Below are 21,863 nucleotides of genomic sequence, written 5' to 3'. Positions count from 1 at the left end.
TCCAAAACACAACAAAGGATGTAGACTGTTGAGTCAAACGGCGCCCTGGGGAGGCCTGAGGACACGGGGGAAAAGGGCAAGACGGGCCTCTTGGACCTGGCACCACTATGAGGATAACAAGGATATTGCAGAAAACACCCCTGGGTTTGGTGAAGAAAAGATTTTATGAAAAATTTCCCCGTAAGAAAAAGAGTAGAAACTGCATTGAGCTGAGAAAGTGACATGACATCACCCAATTTGGGGCCCAGCAAGCACACCACCAAAAGGGCAGTGTGTGGTTTTAAACTTTGCTTCCAGTAAAAAAAGCTTGTACTATGTACACAATGACATAAAGATCCAGTTTAATTTGCATTTTTTCAGTGCAGACTGAGAAGCCCTCTCTTGAACAGGAGTAACAGAAATGCCCAACAGTGATCATCAGCTTCCCCAAAAGGTTTCAGAAGAAACATGGGACCCCTTCTCTTGCCTCCCAACACATGCAAGAGAAAAAAGGCTAAACTGACGACCAATCAGAAATATGCTTAATTCAGTTTTGTTGCCTCTCCCCTCCCCAATATTTAGGAATGGTCAATTTCTGATCTATCTCATAGCAGAACTATTTGTATATGATCTATGGAAATCTTTCTGCTTTGGCTGAAATATGTTTTAAAACTTCTCTATTCATTGTAGCCTGAAAACTGAAGATAAAATGGGAGGGGAGAGGAGTGAGAGGGAAGGAAGAAAGTTCATAAAGCAGATTATTAACAGCTTTGTTTACTGGATTCAATGAAGGCTGGAGGCTTTTGCTTAAAGAGACAGGATGGCTAGGGTGGTGACCCCCACCACCTTCCCCAAACATATTTCTGATTGGTGGTGTAGAAATACTGTAAACTCATTAGCAATATTGTTGCAGTTCCACAATCAATGATTTCAGTGACTCTGGAGAAGTCTTTAGGATTAAGGACAATAGACCTGATTACAAATGTAAAAGTCTAGAAAGTGCCAGGTGTCTACCTAGGAACAACCGGTTTCTTCCTTTCAGGCATCACTGTGTAACGGTGAAGGGGGAAAGATGGCAAACGGCCAAGCAAAAGTGATGAAAAAGGGCCTCAACAGTCAGCAGAAGAAACAGGACCCGCAGCAGTTCTTCAGAGAGCCTGAGGGGGTGCCCTTGGGCACACAGGGAAGGCTTGCATAGATTGAGCAGTTGCTGAGAATGCATAATAGTGTTTCCCTATGGACAGCCTCATAGCACAGGGCTGATAGAGTGGAAAACGCGGCCAGGCCAGGGTCACATGGGACAACGACCGTCAAGCTACACATATTGCACCAAGGTAAGTGCTTTTCTTGTCACACCTCAATTTAACTTTTTTTCTGAGCAAAAAATAAAACTTTGTGGAAAGTATATATATGTATATATATACACACACAAAAGAAATTGCAGCAATTGAGTTAAAGATAAAATAACCTAAAGTGCTTTTTTTTAAAAATTATTTCTTTAATATACCAATATGAGGTTCTGCAAACCCGTCCCTTTGGACACATTCAGCATTATACAAAATCTCTCAGAAAAACCCACCCGCCCATTATCCCCATCAGTCTGCTGCCTTGACCCTGAAAGTAAAACTCTCCAGTCTATTAACTCTCCAGAGATGGTGAAAAGAAGTCCCTTTCTTCTACCCAGAGCAGTCTTCACACCTGAAGGCCCCTCCTGGGCTTTGTACCATGATCTCCTTCTAAAGGGGGGATGAGGTGGGGTGGGGTGGGATTCAGTGAGTGACACCAGTTCCTGTCATCAAACTACTGATGCCCCCGAGAGGTTGGCCAAACTGCCAGGAAAGGTAAGGCCACTTTCCCTCAATGCCTCCCTCACCTACCTGGGAAGGGCCAAATTCACTAAGGCAATTTGGTGGTGCCAGCCAAAGTTTGCGGCCACCTGCCAAGCCCACAAATCCCCAAATTCCCCAGGCTGACTAGCACCCTATAAAGGGGCAGTCTAACTGGAGATGCCAGTGGGAGCAGAAAGTCTCAGTCTATGGGGGGTTTGATTAAGGTTACCGTGGGAAGAAAAAAGGCGTGATTTTACCTGCTGGAAGTCTGCACACCTTCCCTAGCTTCACCCTAGAATCGTTCCTGGGTTTGAAAACCACTCTTCGTGAAGGCTCTTTGTGGCTCCATTTTCAGTGGCCCTCTCTTCTCCAAGGCCCTTGGCACTAGAGACCAGGCTGATAGAAGGGGGTAGGTAGGGTGGGGAAGAGTGCGAGAAGAGGAAGGAAATGAGACTGCCTACCCTGTGGAGTAAACCTGCTCTTCACAACCACTCACTAGCATTTTAAGCATATCCCTGATGTTTTCAAAAGCCCCCCTGTAATCAGTCGCCCTCAAAAGGCAGACACTTCAACTAGAAAAATCTGTCAGCCTAAAACTCTGCTTCTTCACCACCCTCAACCTTAGGAGAGCAGAAAAGTCACTGACCCAAGCAGACCCAACACAAGCACAGCAGTGGGGAAGCAATATATCAACCATGGGCACTTCCGACGGCCTTCACCGGGCTCCTGTTTTCCACCTCAGCTCCCAGGAGCCACATCTCAGGTGAGCCTAGGGTGCGCGCATGGGGAGGTGTCTTGGGACCCCACTGTGCTGCTGTCTCTCAGAAGGTGTAGAGAAAACAGCCAGGGACCTACCACAAAGCTTCCCACAAGCTCAAGGCTGAGCGACAGCCAAGGACAACCCATACTCAGCAGCTGTTTTCCAGGGAGACGAACCCACTGTGGTAACAGAAGGTTCCTCCTGCCTTATCAACTTCTGCTGAGGTCAGTGGTCACCCAGAACCCACCAGTTTTTTGGACAGGAGAATGCAAAGGGTCAAAAAAGAAACGGATTCTCCTGACTAGATCCCAGGAGTGAGAAACCACCAGCTGCTTGTAGTAAACCCCACTTCTCTCCATGGCAGTCACATTTACCACCTCTGCCCTCTCATCCGAATCTGTCCCTGAACATCCTGTTAAAAGCAGGGCCCCTGGCTCCCAGGTAAATGATTACTCTAGATACTGTCTTGGCTGGCCCTGAGTAATGGTGCAGGGAACAGGAGAGTGACAAATGCAGATCTCGTCACCTTAGGGAGTGAAACAGGAAGGCGAAATCACGGCTGCTTTCTGCCTAACGTCGCTGACTCAATAGGGCAGCCCTGTGTGTGGCACCCTACTGCTTGCTCAAGGCAGGGACGAGGCCCTTGGGAGGCAGAGGCCTCGTTAGACCTTGGGCCATACCTAGTTTCTGAGTTCAGTGAGTGTGGGGAGCACTCGTGACTACATTAATATAGCCAGTTAAGAGAAACTTTCCATTTTAGTGTGGATTGTATTTTATGTTTTAAGAGGCAATGACTGACTCGGAGCCAAAGGCAGAGAGATGGATATAATTCTATACACAAATAAAAAAATTTTTTTCCCTATAACACAACTTAATGAAACATTCCAAATGAGATAACTTATTGCAACATTTCAGGCTTTTTGGTGGAAGGGGAATTTTTTGTTTTACCCTGAGTAGAAGATCATCGCTTTGTGTTTTTTTTTTTTTTCCTTTTTCTTTTTTCTGTTTAGAAATCATATGACTAAGCCGAGCAAGTCACATCCTTCTTTGCACTGTACTAGGCTGTATGCAAAATCCAGAGCGGTGAGAGGCAGAGATGGGGGGGGGGGGGAGGGCAACCAAAAGCCTGGCTGGAACCCAAGACCAGGATACCTGGCCTGCCGATGACATGCCAACCGAACATCACTCCCATCAAGCCGCACCTTCTCCTGATCAGCAAAATGCAGCTCTTCTGCTCCGAGGAAGAAGATACCATTCAAGGAAGGCAGACCACCAGCCAGCAACTGGCCATAAACCACATGTCCACTCTAGGACAAAACAGGGATGATCCCCAAGAAAAATTCATTACTGTGATCTGCAAGGCCTGGCAACCAGCAGAGAGAGAAGCGAGAACCCAGAGCAAACAGTATGATCATGTTGATAGAGCCTGCTCCGCACAGGTGTCAGGGACAGACAGAGAGCAGTCAACAACTTGCTAGGGCTCCGGAGGAAGCGGACAGTCCCCACAGCCTCGGCCCAGGATTTTGGATGCCCGTTTGTGATGCTGCTGGCTGCAGGGTGACATCAGCCATAGTCACCCTCAGCTCCACCATCACCAAGCACAGACCACAAAACCGCCTCGCCCGATCCCTGTCCAGCTCACGGCTGTCTGACCTGCCTTTGCCACATGCCTCTTGGATGGAGTGAGGGTCTGGCCTTGCAAGCAAGCTTCAGCCTCAAAAGACTCACAGGGCATCGCAACATCCAATACACTGAACTCCACTGCCCAACTACAAAGACCCCAGTGCAAGAGATGGGCAGCATCAGATTGATGGAAACCACACCCTTTCATTTAGAATTTTTATGCATACGAGTAACCTTAATTTCCAAGTTCACATGACAATAAGCAAAAGTGACATACAGTGCAGCCAAACAGTTCATTTATAACTTAGCCTTTTTTTGTGTTTTTGTTTTTTCCAAAGATCAGTTCATTAAAAATGGATGCTCCTGGGATTCGAATAAAGAAAATACGTCTGAAAGGTGAGGATTACAAACAGTAGATTTCTTCATCCTTCAAATTGCTGACCCCCACGATGTTACGCATCACACACCTCCTGCTTCCTGCTCGGCCTGTTCCAGGAGGGGAGCACATGCGGGCCTTTCACTTGGAGAAACTGCTGGTCAGGCCCATCTCTTCCTCTTCCTGCAGTAGTGCTTCAATGGGAATCAGATTGGAAGTGGTGTCCAGGCTCTGGAGGGACAGAAACTCTGACATATCTATGGCACGGAGTGGCTCTGTCTGCGGGTCTGAAGGAGTCACCGCCTGTCTGCTTTGCTCACAGGAGGAGGCGGCAGTGGAAGAGGATGACAGGGGGATCGGGGGTGGGGAGAAAGTCTGTGGTGGCAGCTTCAGGCTGGGCCCGTCAGGAGGCTGGGCGCTCAGCGTGGGAGGGGGCGGGGAAGGACAGCCCTTCCTCCTGCTGGCCGCCCGCTCCTTGGCAGAGTCCCGGCACGCGCACTGACACTGACAGGCCTCCTCTTGTTTGATGATGATCACAGGAACACTGAGGCCAATCTGCTGTACAGCGCTCCCTGCGAGAGAGGCGAGAGAGACTGCTCTTCAAGTAGCCGCAGGGCAAGGGCAAGGGCAAGAGGACAGGAGGGTGTGAGACTAGCTGAGCACTGCGGAGGCAGAACGATGGGAAGGGTTGGATGCCACGCTCCAGGTTTCGTTCTGCTTTAAATTGGACCGCGTTCTTCCTCAAGAAGCCTCTGACACTCCCCATCCCCTCCAAGACAGAAAAGCCACACATCTAAATGCACCCTATTCTCCTAGCTTCATCTTTGGCCGCTCTCCCAGGCACCCACCATGCCAGCCACAGTGGACGCCTCTCTGCACGTTCTTCAAAGCTCTGGGCTCAACAGCTCGTCCTTCTGCCTCAATTCTTCTGGAGAACTTAACTCATCTCTGAGTTCATTCCCCTCCTCTCCCAGTGCCTCCAGGCAGTGTTTGCAGCAGGCTTATACCTCAGGGCTGGCCCGAGGGCACTGTCGTGTGCAGAGGGCACTGTACCATTTAGCCCTGCCTGCCCCAGAGGCTCTGACCTCCTTTAGGACATTCTGCTCATCTTTGCAGCCATGGTCTCTGACACATTTGTGCACACATTCCTCCTCTTTTTCCTATGTCTGTTGTGCACAAGCACACTCTGAACTTAGACAGGCTTTGTGTGTCTCAAAAGAGCTAGAGACCACGGGGCAAGAGAACAGGTTGGGGGCAAGGCCTGTCTGAGAACAAATGCTTTGGCGTTGCCACAAACTCACTGATGCCTTTGGGGGACTCGTTTCATCTTTCAGAGCCTAAGTTTTCTAATGTATAAAAGAAAGAGTTTGAGAAAAAGGACCCTTTAGCTTTATAGGAGTTTCTGACCCAGATGCTATTTCTTCATTACTGTAATTAGAAAAGAGTCCAGTGAATTAATAACTTCTCTCTTTAGCATTAACTGTGATTCAGACTTTGTTCTGGCTATATTAAAGGCTACATGTAAAAGGGAAAGAACCATTACTAGTTAAAGAATGTTAAATGTGGTATTTATGCTATAAGTGCAGTAACTTTCAATAGCTTTAAGAATATGAAATACTCTAACAGAAAGACAATACATGATAAATGTAATTTAAAAGAAATTAAAATGTAATTTAAAAGAAATTAAAATCCAGGGCAAAGCAAGATTAACTAACTGTGCCTCAGGGGGCCCAGAGAGTTGACTTCCATTTACAGCTAACACAGAATTACGTACCTGTGCTACTGGCCACTGGTACTGCAGTGGTAAAAAACACCTTCTCAACTTTAGATGCTTGCTGCTGGGGGGAAAAAAAATCACATTTATGGCTACTCAAATATGATAGATCCCCAAGGACATGACACCTCCCCACTTGTAACAGTCATCCATGAGGACAGAAAACCCTCAGTGTTCAGGATTTTTGCACTGAGCGATGTTTTGTTTGTGCTCTGACATGAGGTCACCACACTGCTGGACATTCAGTGCTAACAATGTAGCCGTCTTTGTCCCCTACTCCTTGGCTGTCTCCCAGCTGCTTAATCCAGTAGGTTCTATGTGCACAAAGGCTCCTCCAAGGTTGCTTTTCTCAAGTGGACGGTCTTCTCAGGGGGAGCCTGAGGGCTAGTTTCCCCTCTAAGTTCTCTACTCCCTGCTGACTCCCGAAGTTCTTTTTACCCCTTGAGGACTAAGCTGCATGCTAAGGACAGGCCAAGACTTCCTCTCATAGGCAGAAGACCTATGAAGGCCCTAGGCAGTATGGTATAAGCTGCACAGGATGGTGCTCAAGGGTGAGCCCTGGACTTAGCCTCACCAGGATTCAAGTTCAAGCTTGGTCACTTACTAGTTTTTGATGTCAGGAAAGTAATTTAACCTCTTAGTCTTGGTTTCCTCACCTGTAAAAACTGGGATGACAACCCAAAGACTCTCCCAAAGGCCCCAAAAGGATGAAATGAGATGATGCATATGAAGCCTGGGGCATACCATGGGGATTCAGCAAATACTAGCTATACATATGATTACTAAGTAGGACCATCAAGTTGTGCCCAGAAATCACCCCTCACTTTAGTACACTTCCTATTCAACTGCTATAGGGTTTTTGCTTTCTCCAAGTCATATTAAAAAGGGCTTTATCTTTCGTCCTTTTAAGGAAAATAAAAAGTGCCTCTAGGATGAGTCTAGGAGGAATATGAACGCAAGTTATAGGGGAAGACATTCTGAAACAATTATGGAGGAATGAGACTCACATACAAATACATGAAAGTGAACATGTGCAAGTCACTTCAGTCATGTCCCACTCTTTGAGACCCTATGGACTGTAGCCTCTGTCCATGGGGATTCTCCAGGCAAGAATACTGGAGTGGGTTGCCATGCCTTCCTGCAGGGGATCTTCCCAACCTAGGGATCAAATCCAGGTCTCCCACATTGCAGGCGGATTCTTTACTGTCTGAGCCACCAGGGAAGCTCACATGAAAATGAACTGGGTGGAAAAATAATAAGCTGTTCCATGCAATTCCCCAGGGCAGCACAGATCCAGAAAAAGGAGATAAAGAAACCATGGATGCACGTGGTTGCCAGAGGGGAGGAGAGAAACAGGCGAGGGGGAGTAAAAACTGCAAAAGGCCAGTTGCAAAACACACACGTCATGGGTATGAAAGGTACAGTGTGGGGAATATAGGCAGTAAGTATGTAAACCTTTGGATGGTGACATGTGTGGTGGTGTCACATATGGTGACTAGACTTATCACGGTGATCACTTTGAAATGTACAGAAATATCACTGCGTTGTCTAACAGGAACAGAGGCAGGTCCATTGTACTTCAAAACAAACAAACAGACTCACTGAAAGATCAGTTTTGTGCTTACAGGAGGCAGGGGCCGGGTGAGGAGACGGGGAGTTGGATGAAAGCAGTGAAGAGCCAGACCTCCAGTTAAGAGATCACGTACGAGGGGCACAAGGCACAATGTGATGGACACGATTAACACTGCTGTATGTGATATACGAAAGCTCCTTAAGCAGTGAACCCTGAAGTTCTCACACTCAGACATTTTTTCCTGTATCTTTAACTTTGTATCTATCATGTGATGATGGATGCTCACTAAACGTGTGTCAGATTATTATGCTGTACGCCTCAAACTTATACTCTGCTATCTATCAATTGTATCTCAATAAAACTGGAAGAAAATAGAAAAAAAAAAATGCCATGATCATAAATGAGATAGTAGGATCATTTTCTGTATACAGCCATCTGCAAATAAAGAACAGTACAAATAATGGGAAAAAAAAATTTTTTTTTGGCCGTGTCGTGTAGCATGCGGGATCTTAGTTCCCCAACCAGGGGCTGCCCTCTGCAGTGAAAGTGCGGAGCCTTCACCACTGGACTGCCTGAGAAGTCCCTGAAAATAATTTTAAATAATGAAAACAATAGTAACAACCAAAAAACCCAACCACCTGGAGGCAGGTTGGATCACAATGCTGAAGAGGCCGTTCTAAGGACTCTGGCCATCTGAAACTGGAACCACAGTGCCTCCAGAGGTGGTGGCGCCCATCCCATTTATGGAACTCGAGTGCTCTTGCCAACCGGAAAGTGCTCCTGCCTTTCCGGTTCGTTTGGCAGCATCATACATCCGCCCAGACCTACTCCTGCTCAGTGCAGCCTTTCCTCCACTTAATTCCTGCTCACACCTCAAGAAGGCTCACCTGGCGCGTATGGCCACCCAGCAAGCCCTTAGTCTCTGAACCCCTCATCTGGCAGCACAAGGCAGCAATCAGGAGCATGGATTCTGGGACTGGTCTGCCTAGGCTTTGCCATTTATAAGCTGTGTGACCTTGGACTAGTCACTTAACTTCTCTGGGTCTCAGCTCTCCATTGATAAAATCATATCTACTTCCTAGGATTGCTGTGATTAAAATACTTAACATGGGGGGGTGACATCTATATGTTTGTAGAGATACAAACATATACAGATGTTAATAATCATTTATCAATATTAATTTACTTACAATAACAGTACCACATTGATACAAGCTGTTAAAAATGAGGGAAACTAGGCTGGGGGTGGGCAGGGAGCAGGAAGTGTATGGAAGTTCTTACTATTTGTTTGGTAAAACCTAAAATATATATATAATCTAAAAATAAGGTCCCTAAGGTAATAATTGGCACGTTAGATCCTCAATTTCAATAGGTGCTTAGTTAGCACGGGAAGCCCAGACATACAGTAAGGGCTCCAAAGGTCACAGCCATTGTTATTTTTTATTACCATTATTTTTATTATTTGACACTTTATCTACTGGTAGCATTAACTTTCTTTTAGGCATTTTAGCCTCTTTAACTAGAATATAAGTTTTTATCAAAAAGAAATCATGTTTTTTTTTCATTTTTCCAGATTTCCAAGAGTATCCTATGTGGTATCTGGTATACAGCAGGCCCTCAAAATATACTCAGCTGAACAACCACATCACGTCCTTAGCCATTGAGACCACACACTTGGGTAGAAAATGGCTCTACGATGGATTCTGGGAGCACAGATTACTTCTGACTTGGCCACTGTGGTCTGTTTCCATCTGATGAGGTCCCATCAGTCCCTCAGCCTAGGCTGGACTCTGCCTTGGAGAACGTTCTCGGGCTCTCCTGTCAGAGCTGACAGAATCAGACCACAGCTGAAATACCTAGGTAAATCTGAAAATTGTTTCTCTGGCCCTCTATTATAGGTATTGACCACAACATCCCGGGATTTACGCTGCTTGATTATGGGGCAAACGACTGGTAGAATGATGTGTTTCGGGGTAGAAATGACAGCCGTTTTCCTTTTTTGACGTAAAGGCCTCTGAACACGTCACCCACCCATACACTTCGCCCACTGGGTCCCTTTCCACCTCATACTTACAATTTGCTCTTGAGCCTGCGGCGTGCTGGTGGCACCATTCAGTAGCCACTGTAAGTTCTGCTCTCCCATGACCAGGCTGGGCTGCAGGATAGCCGCGCTGGGAGTCGGGGTGATGGTTATAGTGGGATTACTGGTTAGGACAGAGTTGGCATCCAGGGGCAGAGTCTGGACCATGGCTGGCAGGGGCTCAGTAGTACTTTGTGGTTGGGGTGGTGCTGCCATGGCTGATGCCACTGCCGCTGCTGACGCCAAGGCCCCAGCAACAACAGAGAGTCCTGGTACGATGGGCTGCGGTGCCTGGAGGTGCGGAAGAAACTCTTGATGATTAGCAGCAAACTGCGTGCTGTGGGCAACAGGCACTTCTGGAGGTTGTAAGAGAGCAGGGGGGTTGCCAAATGCAGCTTGCTGGGAACCAGTTCCTAGGGAGGGAGCAGGCAGAGGAGCAGATGGTGCTGAGGCTGGTAGTAGAGGCTGGGGTGGCTCGGAGATGCCAGGCTGCAGTATAAGTGGAAGAGATAAAGATGCTGAATGTCTTGTGGATGGCGGAACATCACTGACTGACTCCGCATCACCATTAAAACTTTCAATCAAGGCAGCTGGCAAGAAAAAGAAATAGAAATATAGATACACATTCCAACCCTTATATAAGCCACAAAAACACAGTCTCTATGGGCCACACCAAAGACAGCTGAAGTCTGTTAGAGCTGATTCCTTCACTGCTGACAGGCTGGCTCTCTGCTTTTCATCTAATGACCCCTCTGGTCAAAGTACCAGGCTTTACCTTCAACCTCACTTTCTAAACATATAGACCTAGTATGGACCTAACCATAAAAAATATGTGTCCTGTGGCTTTTGTGGAAAAGAGATTAGACCTTCTTTTCTTGGCATATGACCACTGAACACACTTTCTAACTACTGTGAAGCTTCAGGGACATATTTTCATTCAAACACAATCTGATCTACATATCTGAAGTTTGGTTTGTGGATTCTACGCACTCATGAATGGGGTGTCACATCAGAAGAAAGTGCTCACAACTCCTCTCACTTTTTGAAGTCAACGAAAACTTTTGGAAAAGGGGACGTTCTTCATTTGAGGGTCCAGGAAAAGTAGATCCTCAAGTAAACCCTTGATGAGGGAAGCAGGGGAAAGAAAAAAATGGAATTGAGCTAAAAAGCCCATCCTTCTCTGATCCCTCAATGTAAGTACACTTCATTCAAAGGACCTGAAATATATCACTGTGCTTGACATCTACCGTGTCAACAAGTGTGAATTCTCCTTCCCAGTGCAGAGATCTGAGGGGGAAGAGAGTCTGTGCAACAAACCTGTCTGTTGAGGATCTTCCTGAATTGCCGGGTCATCTGACTTCTGGAACATTGGTCCAAAAATGATTGCTGGTGAGAGAGTGCTGAGATTCTGGCCCTGTGTCAGAGACAGAGACAAACGTATGAGGCGCACATCCAAAAGCAGGTCTGCAGCACGAGGCAGCACAGAGCAGCAGGACGAGAATGATCTTTGGCTATGCTTCTGTTTCTAACTTCTCTTTTCCTAAGGTGACATTTATTCCCCTAAGCCTCAGACACTGAAGATCTGGGTCTTCAAACACTCTGAAGCAGGAGTTGACAAACTGACTTGCTGGCTGAATGCTTGTTTCTGCAGATAAAGCTATACTGGAATAGGCACTCTGGCTCACTTTTGAATTCTCTCTATAGCTTCTGCACTGCAATGGCAGAGCTGAGGAGTTATGCCGAGAATGTATGGGCCACAAAGCTGAAATCATCTATCTGGCCCTTTACAAAAAAAAAGTTTGCTGATCCCTGCTCTGAAAGATAAAATCCTACATGAAAGTGGGGTTGTATAATATCTACTACTCGGAACTTGCTTTTCTCATGTAATAATAATAATGTATTGTGAATATCTTTCAAGGTTATTATATAACATCTATAATATTCTAATATGTACCCATGGTGCTGAATCAAACAATATAAAGAAACCTAATAACAGACAATTATAACGGCCTTATCCTCACCACTGGCATTCCAGTTTCGTTCTAACTTACAGTTAAGAAAAGGTCAGAGGCATTTTGAAAAGCTATGAAAAACCAAAACACCTAGATTCCTGAGGGCTTGACTCCTGCCAGGCACCAAATGAAATAACCACCTCTAGGCTTCCTTTTAGTTTATTTAAGGGAAGGGGAAAACAGTAATTCTTTCGGTCCACCTCCACTCCGCGTTCTGGAGAGCAAGAGTGACAAAAGCAAGATTCCAAGAAGTTCAGTGACGCTGATGACCAGTGTGATATAGGGTTGGCCAAAATGTTTGTTCGTATTCTTTGTAACACGAAGGCAGAAACCTATGTAAGGCTTCCAGCCTCTAGTCCAGAGGGAGTGAGGAATCACAGGCCAAGAAAACGCCTTGAAACCTTTCATCATGACACAAAGTAGGAAATTATATAATTTATAATAATTTATGAAAGTGAAAGTCACTCAGTCGTGTCTGACTCTTTGCTACCCCATGGACTGTAGCCTGCCAGGCTCCTCTGTCCATGGAATTCTCCAGGCCAGAATACTGGAGTGGGTTGCCATTCCCTTCTCCAGGGGGTCTTCCCAAACCAGGGATCGAACCCAGGTCTCAAGCATTGCAGGAGGATTCTTTACCATCTGAGCTACCAGGGAAGCCCAAGAATACTAAAGTGGGTATATATAATAATTTATATTATATATAATTTATAAAATATATTACATACATATGAATGTATAACTGAAACAAAAGTCTATGAAACAGAGCCTGTCCTTATGATCTGCAATGTCTTCTCTATTTTCTATTTTATTGCTGTTCTCAAAATGTTGATTATAACCCACTATTTCATAACCCAATATAGATGCACCATCCAGTTTGAAACATAGTGAGCTAACAACTTGCCACTAAGCCGCAAGCTTTGCAACTTCTTCATGGTTGTTATTTTTTTTGTTGTTCTACTTGTTTATGAATCATTACAGGAATAACACTGTTTAAAAGGAATGAGTCTGTGACTTCAGAAGATGATGTACAAGAATTTTCACAGCAGTACTACTGTAACAGCTCCAAACTAGAAACTTTCCAAATGCCCAAGGGCAGGAGACAGAACATACTCATATTCATTTAGTATAATAACTGTTCAGGCGCTTTGCTGGAGCAGCCGTGAAGAGATACCCCACATCCAAGGTAAGAGAAACCCAAGTAAGATGGTAGGTGCTGAGAGAGGGCATCAGAGGGCAGACAGACTGAAACCACAATCACAGACAACTAGCCAATCTGATCACACGAACCACAGCCTTGTCTAACTCAGTGAAACTAAGCCATGCCATGTGGGGCCACCCAAGACAGACGGGTCATGGTGGAGAGGTCTGACAGAATGTGGTCCACTGGAAAAGGGAATGGCAAACCACTTTAGTAGTCTTGCCTTGAGAACCCCATGAACAGTATGAAAAGGCAAAAAGATAGGACACTGAAAGATGAACTCCCCAGGTCGGTAGGTGCCCAATATGCTATTGGAGATCAGTGGAGAAATAACTCCAGAAAGAATAAAGGGATGGAGCCAAAGCAAAACAACACCCAGTTGTGGATGGGCCTGGTGATGAAAGCAAGGTTTGATGCTGTAAAAAGCAAAATTGCATAGGAACCTGGAATGCTAGGTCCATGAATCAAGGCAAATTGGAAGTGGTCAAACAGGAGATGACAAGAGTGAACATCGACATTCTAGGAATCAGCGAACTAAGATGGACTGGAATGGGTGAATTTAACTCAGATGACCATTATATCTACTACTGCGGGCAGGAATCCCTTAGCAGAAATGGAGTAGCCATCATAGTCAACAAGAGTCCAAAATGCAGTACTTGGATACTATCTCAAAAAGGACAGGATGATCTCTGTTCGTTCCCAAGGCAAAGCATTCAATATCATGGTAATCCAAGTCTGTGCCCCAACCAGTAATGCTGAAGAAGCTGAAGTTTAACACTTCTATGAAGACCTACAAGACCTTCTGGAACTAACACCCCAAAAAGATGTCTTATGGGGGACTGGAATGCAAAAGTAGGAAGTCAAGAAACACCTGGAGTAACAGGCAAATTTGACCTGGGAGTACAGAAAGAAGCAAGGCAGAGTTCTGCCAAGAGAATGCACTGGTCATAGCAAACACCCAAACAGCAAGGAGAGATAAGAAAGCCTTCCTCAGCGATCAGTGCAAAGAAATAGAGGAAAACAATAGAATGGGAAAGACTAGAGATCTCTTCAAGAAAATTAGAGATATCAAGGGAACATTTCAGGCAAAGATGGGCTCGATAAAGGACAGAAATGTTATGGACCTAACAGAAGCAGAAGATATTAAGAAAAGGTGGCAAGAATACACAGAAGAACTGTACAAAAAAGATCTTCACGACCCATATAATCACAGTGGTGTGATCACTCACCTAGAGCCAGACATTCTGGAGTGTGAAGTCAAATGGGCCTTAGGAAGCATCACTACGAACAAAGCTAGTGGAGGTGATGAAATTCCAGTTTAGCTATTTCAAATTCTGAAAGATGATGCTGTGAAAGTGCTGCACTCAATATGCCAGCAAATTTGGAAAACTCAGCAGTGTCCACAGGACTGGAAAAGGTCAGTTTTCATTCCAATCCCAAAGAAAGGCAATGCCAAAGAATGCTCAAACTACCGCACAATTGCACTCATCTCACATGCTAGTAAAGTAATGCTCAAAATTCTCCAAGCCAGGCTTCAGCAATACGTGAACCATGAACTTCTAGATATTCAAGCTGGTTTTAGAAAAGGCAGAGGAACCAGAGATCAAATTGCCAACATCTGCTGGAGCATCAAAAAAGCAAGACAGTTACAGAAAAACCTCTCTCTCTCCTTTATTGACTATGCCAAAGCCTTTGACCGTGTGGATCACAATAAACTGTGGAAAATTCCTCAAGAGATGGGAATCCCAGACCACCTGACCTGCCTCTTGAGAAACCTGTATGCAGGTCAGGAAGCAACAGTTAGAACTGGACATGGAACCACAGACTGGTTCCAAGTAGGAAAAGGAGTACATTAAGGCGGTATATTGTCACCCTGCTTATTTAACTTATATGCAGAGTACATCATGAGAAATGCTGGGCTGGAGGAAGCACAAGCTGGAATCAAGATTGCCAGGAGAAATATCAATAGCCTCAGATATGCAGATGACACAACTCTTATGGCAGAAAGTAAAGAAGAACTAAAGAGACTCTTGATGAAAGTGAAAGAGGAGAGTGAAAAAGTTGGCTTAAAGCTCAACATTCAGAAAACTAAGATCATGGCATCCAGTCCCATTACTTCATGGCAGATAGATGGGGAAACAGTGGAAATAGTGGCTCTAAAATTTATTTTGGGCTCCAAAATCACTGCAGATGGTGATTGCAGCCATGAAATTAAAAGACACTTACTCCTTAGAAGCAAAGTTTTGACCAACCTAGCATATTAAAAAGCAGAGACATTACTTTGTCAACAAAGGTCCGTCTAGTCAAGGCTATGGTTTTTCCAATGGTCATGTATGGATGTGAGAGTTGGACTGTGAAGAAAGCTGAGTGCCGAAGAATTGATGCTTTTGAACGGTGGTGTTGGAGAAGACTCAAGAGTCCCTTGGACTGCAAGGAGGTCCAACCAGTCCATACTAAAGGAGATCAGTCCTGGGTGTTCACTGGAAGGACTGATGCTGAGGCTGAAACTCCAATACTTTGGCCACCTCATGTGAAGAGCTGACTCATTGGAAAAGACCCTGATGCTGGGAAAGATTGAGGGCAGGAGGAGAAGGGGACGACAGAGGATGAGATGGTTGGATGGCATCACCGACACAATGGACATGGGTTTGGGTGAACTCCAGGAGTTGGTGATGGACAGGGAGGCCTGGCGTGCTGTGGTTCATGGGGTCGCAAAAAGTTGGACATGACTGAGCGACTGAACTGAAACTGAGTAACTCTTCAACAATGAGAACAAATAATCTATATATTATTTTATGCAATAACATGGGTTAATGCCTCAAACAAAATGTTGCAAGAACGAAGCCAGGACTAACGAGTATAGGCCACATTCAAATTATAGAAAACATAAAAACAGGCAAAATTCATCTTAGGTTGTGAGAAGCCAGGATAGTGGTTATCCTTAGGAAGAGGTAACGGCTGTTAAGGGACCTGATGGGGGTTTCTAGGGTGTTGGGAATGTTGTACTTGTTGATTTGCATGCTGGTTATGACACAGGAAGGGGCAGGGCACAACCTTTAAAAGAACGGCATGGCCTGTTGTTGTTTAGTCGCTCAGTTGAGTCCGACTCTTGCGATCCCGTGGAACTGTAGCCCACCAGGCTCCTCTGTCCATGGGATTTCCCAGGCAAGAATACTGGAGTGGGTTGTCATTTCCTTCTCCAGAGGATCTTCCTGACCCAGGGATGGAACCTGTGTCTCCTGCATTCCCAGGCAGATTCTTCCCTGCTGAGCCACCAGGGAAGCCCAGTGGCATGGCCTGAGGACACAGCATAAAGTGATTACAAATAACTAGGTCCAAAATGGCCATGAGTTGTCTTCCATAAAGGTCAAACAGTGGGCAGTGGCCCAATTCCTGGAAATCCCCACCCTTTCCCCAAGATAGCTGGAATACTCCTCCTACTCATTAGCCTATGTAATTACCCACCCCTATAAATTCGGACAGCCCGATACCCTGCTGCCTCTTGGGCCTCTCTTGCCTTCCGAGATGGTTCACACTCTTGAGTACTCCCTGAAGAGTTTGCTCCCTGAAGAGCCCTTCTTTCACTCTACTATGGCTCGCTCTTGAATTCCTTCCTGCACAAAGCCAAGGACCTACACTTGGTGGCCGTCCAGGGGACTCAGATGTGACCATCCTCTTGTCCCCACACTTTCCCTCCTGTGACAGTTACAGGAATATGATGAACTGTGATGACTCATCAAGCTGTACATTTATGACAGGTGTACTTTTCTGTATGTATATTATATCTCCATAAACAGGTTGGTTTTTTTTTTAATTAAAAAAGGTAAGTGCCAAAGGGACTGACTCAGCCACTGCCAGGCTTCAGGGCAATAACCCTGGGGGCAGAGCGAGCTGGAACCACCCCCTCAAGTTAGGAGCGAAGAACAGGTTGAGCCTCTGTGGCCTGGAGCAAGAGACATGAGAACACTGAGCTGTTTGGGGACAGGATGGATCCTGAGGCTCAGGGGCCAACAGGCCCAGTGGGCCGTTCCTCAGAGCTTCAGCCCAAATTCATACCCAGGACACACAGAAACATGTAGGCTGCCCAGGAACCTGGAAAATGATGATCTCATAAAAATATATCATTTAATTTTAACTCATTATCATTTCTTTTAAAGCAGGCAAGGCAAAATCCATCCTATTCAAGGAACTTTGGTCTTAGTCTGAAAGACTAAACGCTGGAAGACAAGGACACAACATATAATTTGATCCCAGGGGAGAAAAACAGGGCTCTCTCTTGCTGTTGTAAATTATGGATAGAAAATGCTTTCCTTTTTCACAAGTTCTCAATGTCCCCTCATGTGGTTCCTCACTGGTGACCTCAGGGCTCCAGAAAGCTCCTCAGTCATGTGTCAAGTCCCAGTCAGGGAGTGGATACCTCAACCATTTCCCATGATCTCTGATATTAAGGAGACATTATGCCCAGAAATCTTACCCCGTGTGGTTTAGAGGGCAATCTTGGCCCAGTACTCTTAGAGCATCAGCTCTGAAATGTGAATATGCCAAACAATCATACAAAGTGCTTTTTTTCGGGGGGGGGGCGGGGGGCTTCAGATTGGTTAATTTCTATTCATCTCTCTTCAGTTCAACCGATTCTTTCTTCTGTTATTTCCAGTCTGCTGTTGAACCCATTTGGTGAATTTTTAAATTTTGATATATTTTCAGTTCCAGAATTCCCATTTGGCACATTTTTTTATAGTTTCTATCTCTCTGCTAAGAGTTCCTATTTATTAAATCATTACAAGCAATCCTTAATATGCTTGAGCATTTTAAGAGCTACTTATAAATGCCTGTCCACTAGTTCTATCATCTGGCTCATCTTGGGGTCAGTCTCCATAGTCCATAAATGAACTTTTCTCTTGAGTAGAAGTAATGTTCTCCTATGTCTTATGTTTACTAATTTTGGATAACCCTAGACATTGCAAATGATATGCTGCAGAGACTCAGGATTCTGTTACACTTCTTGGAAGAGTATTTGGTTGTTTGCTTTAACATTCCAGTGACTTGGCTATGCTCTAACTCCAAGCTCTGTCTTCCCTGCAGTGGATGGCAGCTGTCATCTTCATCCAGCTCTTTAGCCTCAGCTGGACTGCTTGGGGTCTGCCCCACACACCCACAGTTCAGGGGTCACCTAGAGGTTTGGACACAGCTCCAAACAGAACTTGGGACTCGACCTGTGTGTTTTCTCCTTTCCAGGTCATCCCCCTCGACTCTCCAGGTGCTGCAGTAGCCCTGAACTCTGTCCTCCTGGTAGTCACTCCAGTAAGAGCGAGTGTTTACTGAGCCTGAGCCATCTTGTTTGGTATCAACTGGGCTTGGTCTGAGACGGATAAGCCATAAAGCCTGAAGACCCATCCAGTGCCACTGCTATCTTCCAAGTGGCCCCTTTGTTCAAATGTTGCCTCTGCCTGTTTGGGTTGCTCTCTGGTGCCTTCACGTAGTTGTTTTCATATTTTGCCCAGCATATACAGTTGTTTTCTGTGGGAGGGCTGGTCTGATATGCCCGACTGGAGTAGGCACTCAATAAATATTTGCTAAATAAATAAAGAAGTTATTTTCTGGTGCAGGAGGTTATCAAGCGAGTGATCTGGGCCAAAAGGCACTATGCATTGGAGAGAACAACCTCTCCAATGAGAGCTCTTATCAGGAAACAAAATCAAAACACCCTAAGTGGCTAGTAATTGAACACAACTCAATCTGAAAGACTTCCAAGACTGGCCTCACTCAATTTTCCCACCAAAGGGAGGCTCAATTCTTGCATTTATTTTAATAACATCCATATCACAGGTACACTTACTGTATTGGAATTTTCTTGAAATTCAGAATCTGTGGACAGAAGGCTTAAATTCCTCAGACAAAGTGAGTGATTTGTATCCTGTGAAAGAAAAAAAATTTTAATTGACAAACAATTGGGATTTACCGTATTCTATTATGTAATAAAACACTTGATTACAGCGTCCCTAAGATTCCAAATGTCTAGAGAATAAAAAAACATTCAAAACAAAGGCTACCTGGATTATTTCAATTTTTAAAATCCTGATATTCTTAAGAGGAAATTGTTTATGTTCTTAAACATGGTTAGTAGAGTTTAAGAATTATCTCACGACTCAGGCTCCAGAGTAACAAAAGCTATAATAACAGGAAATCAATAATATTTGTGAAATTGGTCTATCACTGACAAAGCAATTTTACGTGACTTCATTTACTATTAATATAATCCTCTGTAGTATTATTTCACATTCCCATTTAAGTATGAGAAAATTAATGCTAAGATTAGCAGTAAACGGTCCAAAAATCACTAATTCACATAACACGGACCCGGTGCTTCTGACTGAAAGTCCATCTTCCATTACTTCACAGTGTCCCCAGCATGGGCAGCTCAGGACTGTCACTGAAGAATGGTGCTGAGCGGTTGCTGTTCCTATACACGTGTCTGGGCCGACTCAGAATCCTGGGTTCCTAGAATGCCAGCTGTGGTTCAAATACTTTATGTGGTCGCCTTACTTTACCTCATGTATCGTATGTTCTGATTCGTGCATGTTTTTAACAAATACTCACTGAGCATCTAATACATATTAAGCCCTGTTCCAGGCCCAGGGATACAATAATAAAGTCCCTGATACCAGAGAAAGGGCGCCAGACATAAAACCAAATAAATATACAGTATATAAGAGAGTGAGGGGAGTGGAGAAGGCCAGGGGAGGAGATGCTCTTTTATCAGATTAGGAAGGGACTCAGATAAGGTGGCCTTAGAGCAGATCCTGAAGAAGGCATGGGCCATGCACACAGGTGGGGAAAGTGACTCACGCAGAGGGCACAGCACATACAAAGGCCTGGAGGCAAGGCGGGTTTCCCCAGTTCAAGGAACCACAAGGCAGATGGTGCGGCTCAAGTGAAATGAAGTGAAGTAAATGAAGAGAGAAGTGACCAGGCCACAGTGTCTAGGACTTTCTGGACCACTGTAAAGATTCTAGTTTTTACCTTAAGTGACATAAGAAGCTACTGAAGGGTTATAAGCAGAGAACAGACATGATTTGCCTCATTGTTTAGGAAGATCAGGGTGGAGTATCAGTGGGGAGAAGGGAGGGGAAAGGTGCTAAGAAAACCACTTAGCAGGTCATTGCAAGAATCCAGGCCAAACAATGACAAGGGCTTCGATGAAGTAATCAGATCAGATTCTAGAAAGATGGAACTGATAGATGCTGGTGGGTGTGTGGAATGAGGGAAAAAAAAGAAGAGTCAAGAATGACTCCAGTATTTTTGGCCTGCGCCACTAGAAAAACAGAGGTGCCATTTACTAAGATGTGGAAGACTGCAGGAGGAACAGGTTGGACGCGTCAGGTCTGGGAAATGTAGGTGACAGCTGGGTGGAGACATCAAGTAGGAGGTTGAATACGTGTCTGAAGTTCAGGAAGAAATCTGGGCTAGAGATATAAATTTAGGACTCAAAGGCAATACTGATAGCTTTGAAAGCCTAAGACTACAGCAGATTCACTCCACTGGGGAGCTACCAGTCAGCCAAGAGATGTGAAGTCTGGACCCTGTGCATTGGGGCCTCCAATGCGCAGAAGCTATTGGTGAGAAACTGCGATTGTTACAAAACTGAGAAAACGGATCATGACTTCATAAATGCAGCTTTGTGGACAAAAACTCTCAAATCTTAGTGTTTTTATCTGGTTTTACAGACAGTGAGACTGAGGCACAAAGAAGCCATTTGCCTAAGGTCATGCGTCTAGTGGTGGAGCTTGGATGTGAATTCAGACTCTTCACAACCAATGCTGTTTTACCTCCTATGATTGGGGTGGGGTGGGGGGCAGTCAAGACCAGGCTCTGGAATCAGATGGTCTGCCTAAAGGGTGCTAATTACAAGCTTTGGATACTTAGGCAAGTTATTTAATTTCTCCTTACCTCGGGTTTCTCTATCAGTGGTATGGGAATAATAATACTGACCTCTTGTAAGCAGGATAATTCACTGAAGAAAACTTAGCACGGTACTTGGCATACAGTAAACATTCAGTAAATATTAGTTATTATTACCAATAAAACACAGGAGGAAGAGTCCTTTTAAAGGGATCCTTTTCTGTTTAAAAATCAGAAACCAAAGAATCATGCTGTCTCTTCCCAAATCAAAACCATATTACATACTTTAAGAATCTTATTATTCTAAAGGGGGTCAGTGAGCTTCCACTTTATTTATAAAATAGTAAAATAATAACAGTTCTCACTTTTTGGGTGCAAAAGACATAAGGTAAGTGCCTAATACCATATCAGAAGTAGCAACAGTAAATTTATCCCAGGATCTCTCTGGAAAGAAGCCACAGAGGAGAGGGCTTGGTAAGGAAAACAGACAAAACCACCTAAACCTCTTCAGAGGCTTGTCTGTGGTTCAGTGCCTTAAAGGCAGTGGCTATCAAACCATCATGTCTGCAGACAATTCTAAAGGGCAGGGGACCACCGCCCCCGCCGCCCCCAGACTCCACCTGGTTCTCCAGTGATGGATTAATGGAAGGGTGAAGCAAATCATTAAATCGTGTCCCAAACTCAAGTTCAAATGTACCATTTTATACGACAAGAATGGGAAAATAACACCCTTTGAGAGCACCTGGCCAACCCTTTGGCA

The 21,863-nt window shown here is 44.9% G+C and overlaps 1 protein-coding gene across 2 annotated transcripts in view; it reads right to left on the bottom strand.

Moving 5' to 3' along the window:
- Window positions 1-3,557: 3,557 nt before the first annotated feature.
- Window positions 3,558-21,863, bottom strand: part of MTF1 (metal regulatory transcription factor 1) — a 40,496-nt gene continuing 22,190 nt past the window's right edge. The window contains exons 7-11 of one of the 2 annotated variants that reach the window (XM_027537776.1): window positions 19,041-19,118; window positions 11,312-11,408; window positions 9,989-10,584; window positions 6,342-6,405; window positions 3,558-5,139 (exon numbers count right to left, since the gene is read on the bottom strand). In XM_027537776.1, coding sequence (XP_027393577.1) covers window positions 4,709-5,139; window positions 6,342-6,405; window positions 9,989-10,584; window positions 11,312-11,408; window positions 19,041-19,118 — 1,266 coding nt within the window. In that variant the 3' untranslated portion in view covers window positions 3,558-4,708. The remainder of the gene's footprint in view (window positions 5,140-6,341; window positions 6,406-9,988; window positions 10,585-11,311; window positions 11,409-19,040; window positions 19,119-21,863) is intronic. The other variant, XM_027537777.1, reaches the window with a different exon arrangement.

This window comes from Bos indicus x Bos taurus, chromosome 3 (assembly GCF_003369695.1).
Source record: "Bos indicus x Bos taurus breed Angus x Brahman F1 hybrid chromosome 3, Bos_hybrid_MaternalHap_v2.0, whole genome shotgun sequence".
Classification (NCBI taxonomy): Eukaryota; Metazoa; Chordata; class Mammalia; order Artiodactyla; family Bovidae; genus Bos; species Bos indicus x Bos taurus.
Note: the sequence above shows the minus strand (reverse complement) of the source record. Positions and strands in the feature narration are given on the sequence as shown.